This window comes from Quercus robur, chromosome 11 (assembly GCF_932294415.1).
Source record: "Quercus robur chromosome 11, dhQueRobu3.1, whole genome shotgun sequence".
NCBI classification, from domain to species: domain Eukaryota; kingdom Viridiplantae; phylum Streptophyta; class Magnoliopsida; order Fagales; family Fagaceae; genus Quercus; species Quercus robur.
Window position 1 is genome coordinate 10,630,093 of NC_065544.1, and position 6,568 is coordinate 10,636,660.

The window sequence follows — 6,568 nt, forward strand, 5'->3', positions numbered from 1 at the left end:
TATAAAAAAAATAATATTCTTTTAGAAATCACCATACCTAGTTTATTACAGTACTTCTTAGTATTCAGGAAGCTTAACTACTTTATATTACAGTAGTACTACTTTATAGTACTTTTTTTTTTCTCTGCGAAAAAAAAAACAAAGAGAGAAAAGATGTAAAAAACATAGTTAAGACCCCTTTAAGATAGGTTCCAAGCTTGACCACCTTTCATACTGAATTTTTTAAGCCTTCCAAAGAACATGACAATGATGAGGATGGATTTTCCCATTGTACTCCACCTTCCCACGAATCCGTACCATGTGTCTATACAGAGGCTATCTGGTTTCAATTGCCGTTTGCAACTGTACCCAGTTGTGAACCCAACATTCCCGTACGCACTATATAAAGGTTGTCATCAAGAATCTTAGTTATTATGCAAATAAGAATAAGAGTAATGCTTTGTTCAACCATATATAAATTGATATTTTAGAATTTACTTTGTGTCACATCCGAATAATTTGATATGCATGAGATAGGAAGATATGATTTTATTTAAGAGATTACTAAAGAAAGTGGGGAAAAAGAAGCTTACCTTATAACTTCTACGGTGACATTCAAAACATTAAAGTTGAGGGGGTCTTCTTTCATTTTCTGTCTCTCTGTGATACATATGAGAATAATGAAAATGGCTAAATAGGAGAGTTGTGAGGAGATCAGACACTCCATAAAAGTCTTCTTTCGACTTTGTTTCCCATTATCTGAGACCTTCTCATGAAGTTTTGGTGGAATGAACGTAGTACACGGAGGGAGATACCTGTGAGAGAAAAGTAAACGTAGCCACCCCCCATTAAGAGAGTTTTGATTTTTTGGGAGTAAGTTTAATTAAGTTCATTTTGGCAGACTAGGTATGCATGCGTGCTGAATTATTTTATTTTATTTTATATTTTATCATGAAGTATAATAAATTTATAGATACTTTGTGCACTAAGCTTTCATTTTTACGAAGGTCATGGTAAACCATCTTACCCTAATTTATTAAAGATGTTGATTTCTCATTTCATTATGACCATTTATGAAAAAAAAGAAAAAAAAAAAAAAGAAGAAGAGAAAAGCTAGCAGATAAGAAATTGTGGTGTTTGTTTGTTTCCTTTTAAAATTTAAAAAAAAAAAAAAATTTACAAAGATCCAAAGACACATTAATTAATGAAGTGAAAGTGGCTCTAATTCTTTGGGAATTTTATCCCCAAAAATAAAAAATGATGCTTTCAGAAAAGCTAGCAGATAAGAAATTGTAATCTAATCATGCTATGAAAGGTTGAGACTATTCTAGTTATTTTAATGCTGTAACCAATTAATGATGGTCAGCTGCGGAATTTATATTATGATGAAAGGTTGAGACTATTCTAGTTATTTTAATGCAGTAACCAATTAATGATGGTCACAAGTTCAGCTGCGGAATTTATATTATTCGAGTGTTAAAAGTATTTGATGTTCACTTTCGTATCTTTTATTTATTTATTTTCTCTAAGTTATATTAGGAAAAGTTATATGGGAAAAAAAAAAAAAAAGTTAACGGATGTCTTCAGAATATTAATTTTAGAAAAAAATTAGAAATTTTTTGTAGAAAGAAAATAAAATTAATTGATATTTTTGACAACTTTTCATATTTATCATAAAAATGGTATTAAAACTTTCATAAAATGGTCATTTAACAAATGCCTTAACATGACTCATTTATCTTTATCCATTTTATTTTGATATTTGTTCAAAGAAAAAAAAAAAAAAGAGTTCTAAGGTACTATTTCAATAGAAGAACATGATTAAAAAAATGCATTCAATTCAGTGGCGGAGTTAGGATTCGACTTTAGGGGGGGCAAAATTTATAACTAATATATATGTGTCTCTATAAACAAATACATATTTTATATGTAGCATACAACATATGCATCATATATAAAAAATATTAACCAAACTTGACAATTAAATGCCAGTAATATGAATAGGAAGTGATCATTCAATATTGAAAGATCCCCTAAAATCATGGTATATCATTATATTGTGTATATTTTATTAGTTTTTTTATTATTTAATATATAGCCAATAAAATAATCCCCTAATATATTTTATGGAATTTGTCATGTAATTGTTTCCAAATTTTATATCTTAATACTTTTGAAAGGAAACTTTTTTTTGCGTGGTATTTTCGTCTCTTCAATTAAGAATTTTTCTTCTTTATTTAAGTTTATTTTTTATAAATTTTGAACTTTAAAAAATATTGATAAAGCAAAAAAAAAATGAAAATATATCAATTGAGTTTGACTTTTCAAAAAGATAGGGAGATATATATACACATAAAGAAAAAAAGGATTTATGTGGTTATTTACTGTGGCTCTGCACTTCACAATTTTATTTTGAAACGTGTAGTTGAAGGGGTTTTTAATACAGCTCAATTACTCATGCACTATTTATCACAGTTTCAATTAAATCTCCACCTTTTAATGCTACACACATAAAAAAGGAAAATTTTGGGCAGGTCAGGGGAGACAAGTGCCCCCTCTCGACCCAACCTGACTCCGCCCAAATTCAATCTAATATAGAACATTCTTGCGAACGTATCTTGTGTAAATAATATATTTTTTTTCCCTCTAGTCTAATAATAAAATTTTAAGAGTTAGAGGATTTTTTTTTTTTTTTATTTTTTTTTATTTTTAAGATTCAAAAGTCTCCAGCATAGTCGAAAGTATGAAGAAAAGAAATCCCCATATCTATCTAAAGCTTCCACCTTATTTCTTTTTGCTTAAGCACCTTGAACTGTACATGAGTTGGAGTTTTAGATAGTTGGGGAATCATTTCGATTGAGTCATAGAAAGTTTTGTTTAATTGTCAAATCTCAGTGAATGGAGTTTACAATCAAGTGGCATATTCACTCTATAGTCCTATCCAGGGAAAGATGTCTGAGTTATTTGGAACAGATGAGTCAAGTGGCTTAACCCATGAAAGTTGTGAAAGGGTCAGTCACAACTTATGGAGTGTGTGTGAGTGTGACTAGTCACCAAGAGCATAGGCTGAGCCAGAAGGGACGAGAGGGTTCAATTGCCTTCCCAGCTCTCCAAAATCTTAAAGTTTTATAATTAACTTATAATTCTGCCCCTCCTTCCTTCCCATTATATTTTATATTTTGTGTTCATTTTTTTGATGAATTTATTGCCTATATTAATTTTTTATAATCATAATAACAGTATTGTTAATTATTTTTTAGATGTGATATATAGAAAAAGTTTATAAGGCCTTAAATTCTTTATGTAATAATTTATTATTTTTTGTAACAATTTATGTAAATTACATAATAACATGAATTTAAATAAATTTATATTTAGTGTTTATCTAATTTTAAAACGGCTTATTCATATATTAAAAAAAAAAAATTAACAGAGAAACAAAATATAATTAATTTTTTATTGTTCTATGAATTTTCTTATATTAAAATATCTTTTTATATACAAATGAGTGACTCAAAATATTTTTTTAATAGAAGAAAATGAATGACTCAATTAGTGTAACCAAGATGGTATGATGAATGTAATAAGACTTACATCATTACTACGAAGAGAACCAGAATTGCTGAGGAGATGGTGGAGAGATCAAAGACTGATTCACCAGTGTGCCGCGAGTTCACAGTTTGAAACAACGAGCCAATGATTTTCTGATACGAATTCAGACCATCCATGACTTGTGAACTCCACTCCATGGAGCAAAGCAGTAAAAACTGTATCAATATGAAGCCGAAGACAGTCATAGCCAGAAGCAAAGCGTGAGGACCAGAGAGCAAATGACTATAGCCCATGTCTCCATAATTCATCAATATGTATCTGAATTCCTCTCTTTTAGTTGTTTTCTTTAAGACCCAGATCAGGAATAACAAGCATGGGGGATACAAAGTGTTCCCCATGAGGATTTGTGGAATGAGAAGTAGTAGGAGACCTGAATTCTTCTTGAAAACTATCATGTTCTCATTTGTTGGGACAAAACCACAATTTGTGAAGCTAGAAACAGTTGTGAAGACAGAAAAGGTCAGTGTTTCTAGGCCCTTGTCTTTGAGTACCTTCCTTGCACTTGGAAAAAGACTTATATATAATGAAACAAGAGTAGAACCAATTAGATGAACCACAAATAGATAACCCAAAACCACATATCCCAAAAACTTGATAGAGCTATACTTAAGACTGTCCAAACCCAAGCATTTATTTCCATTCTCATCAAGAGTATTGGTTTCAGGTTTCTCTTTTTCTAAGTCAAGCTCAATTTGATTGACAGGATTTGTACATTTTGGAACATTGTGATTGAGGTTAACCAGAGTGACACTGTTTTGGTCACTACTTGGACAATTTTTGAGGAACTTGGACCTTGCAAATTGGAGTCCAAGAAAGGAAGTGAATACCTCTCCACCAACAAACATTAAGATTGTCATAATAATGAGTTGGGTGTGGGAAAAAACCTCCATTTCGATTGTTGACATGCTTGAAACTGTGGTGGCAGAGACGGACGTGAAGAACATGTCAAAGTCCTTAGGCCTAAACCAAGCAGTTCTTGGCTTTGAGACCATCAAAGCTAGATGACCAAAAACAGAGACAATTATGAAGTAACTGAGCTGGATCCAAAAAGGGTGGACATGGAAAAGGAAGAAACGAAAAAACGAGCGATTTCGACAAGAGAACGATTGGTAGAAACAAGAAAAGCTAAAGAAAACCTCTGATTTCTTACCAAAACGAGAAAAATTATTCATCTTTTCTGAGGAAAGATTTGCTTAACCATGCTTAAAGCGGAAATATGGGCTTCTTATAAAGGGGCAGTACGTACTGTACAAACTCTACTGTTTAGTGTCCGTTGGACATTAATTATTTTTGTTAACTTATTTTACTATTTAATTTATTTTTGTTATTATTTATGAGTTTCACTGTACTTTTTGTACTATTTATGTGTTCTATTGTATTATTTCAACTAACTTTTACCTTTATCTATAATACTTTCAACAAAAAAGTATTTAATTTTAGCAAAATAAGCGAATTTCAAACGGACACTTAGTGGGATTTTTTGATGTACACTTAGAAATTATTTATTTATGGAAAATGTTAACAAATGTTCTAAGGTATTGGTTTATAAATTATTTTTAGAAATATTTTATGGGAAAATTATAAAACAATTAATTATTTTGACAACTTTTTATATTTTCCATGAAAATGGTGCCAAAATTTGCCTAATATTGTTTATTAACAATTGCACTTGTTGACATGACCATTTATTCATCTAAAGTACTGAAATGACAATACATAAAAAGAAGCTATGTACGACATCAGAAATATTTTGAGTTCTATGTTGAAAAATGCTAAGAAAATAAGTGTTTGGTATATGCACTTAAACAACAATTTTCAGTATTTAAACAACATTATACATATGTTTATACATTTTTTTACCCACATATATTTCCAAATTTTATACTTTTGCAACCCACATGTATCACACTTGCTTATCATACGATTCTATATATTCTTAAGAATTTCATATAGTTAATTTTTACTGCTAATTAAAACATATTTTAACCCCTTAAATGATTAAGTTCACAATTTCGTCTATAAGTTATCAATTAAGTGTTATTCTAACAATTATCAATTAATTTCTAAAATTTTAATATAATAAATTTTGTTTTAGAGATTTTATTTAATTATTTGGCTCACATTCGTTAATATTCTTGCTCTTAAAAAATGTTAGGTAATCCCCCTCAAAAAAAAAAAAAAAAAAATGTTAGGTAATGTGAAACACATTATTTAACCAAAGTTATGACTATCATACCAGCTGATCATATGGCCATAATTTATTGTATTAGTAATCATTTAATTTTGACAGGTAGATAGAGAGACAGAGAGTAATTTGTCCTTATTTTTTGGTTTTGTGCCAAATTTTTTTTTTTTTTTTAGACTAACACGTGCTGTTGGATATTGGGCCTGCCGGTATAATACTGCCAAATTACAAAAGTTGCAAACATGTTTCTTCTCCCACATTACATTACACGTACAGGCACATCCCCTCAGGCCTCAACCTTTCTCTAAATTACTAGTTTTGTCCCACTTTTTTGGTTTTTCTGCTGCCAACTACTTACAGACGGTTTTTTTTTTTTTTTAAATATGTTTGGATATTGCTTATTATTAAAAATTTATTGTTGAAAACACTGTAGCAAAATAATTTTTAAATATATGAATAATGCCGTGAGATTCAATTTTAAAGAAAAATTTGTTGAATTTCGTACTTACAGGTCCCATGAACAGTGTACGGGACCTAGCCAAAGAAACGCAGACGTGCAAAACGCCACTCCTGCTGATATCCAAACTCACACTAAATATCTTGTTTTGTCCACCAAGAAATTTTTGTTTCATTGTTTTATCTCCCCATTCCCAATCAATTTAAGATTACAACCCTTTTTCTTACATTAACGGTCCATTTGGATTGAGGAGATAAGAGTAATAAAAAAGAATAAAATTAGTAAAAAATTAGCCTATTTTCGATAATTGATCACAGGATTTACTATATATATGA

At 30.0% G+C, this 6,568-nt stretch overlaps 1 protein-coding gene across 1 annotated transcript; it reads right to left on the reverse strand.

Moving 5' to 3' along the window:
* Positions 1 to 4,798, reverse strand: LOC126706698 (sodium transporter HKT1-like). Its single transcript, XM_050406232.1, has 3 exons — positions 3,574 to 4,798; positions 573 to 794; positions 1 to 378 (listed from the first exon to the last, which is right to left on the reverse strand). Exons 1-3 carry the CDS (start codon positions 4,761 to 4,763, stop codon positions 180 to 182), a joined length of 1,611 nt encoding a protein of 536 aa, XP_050262189.1. The 5' UTR covers positions 4,764 to 4,798; the 3' UTR covers positions 1 to 179.
* Between the last annotated feature and the right edge of the window lie 1,770 nt (positions 4,799 to 6,568).

Excerpts from the sequence above, each read along its gene's own strand:
- LOC126706698 (XM_050406232.1), bottom strand. The coding sequence starts at position 4,763 with ATGAATAATTTTTCTCGTTTTGGTAAGAAATCAGAGGTTTTCTTTAGC. Across the intron at positions 795-3,573 it reads GTTCTCTTCGTAGTAATGAT|GTATCTCCCTCCGTGTACTA; the intron begins GTAAGTCTTATT and ends TTTCTCTCACAG. Across the intron at positions 379-572 it reads GTCACCGTAGAAGTTATAAG|TGCGTACGGGAATGTTGGGT; the intron begins GTAAGCTTCTTT and ends ACCTTTATATAG.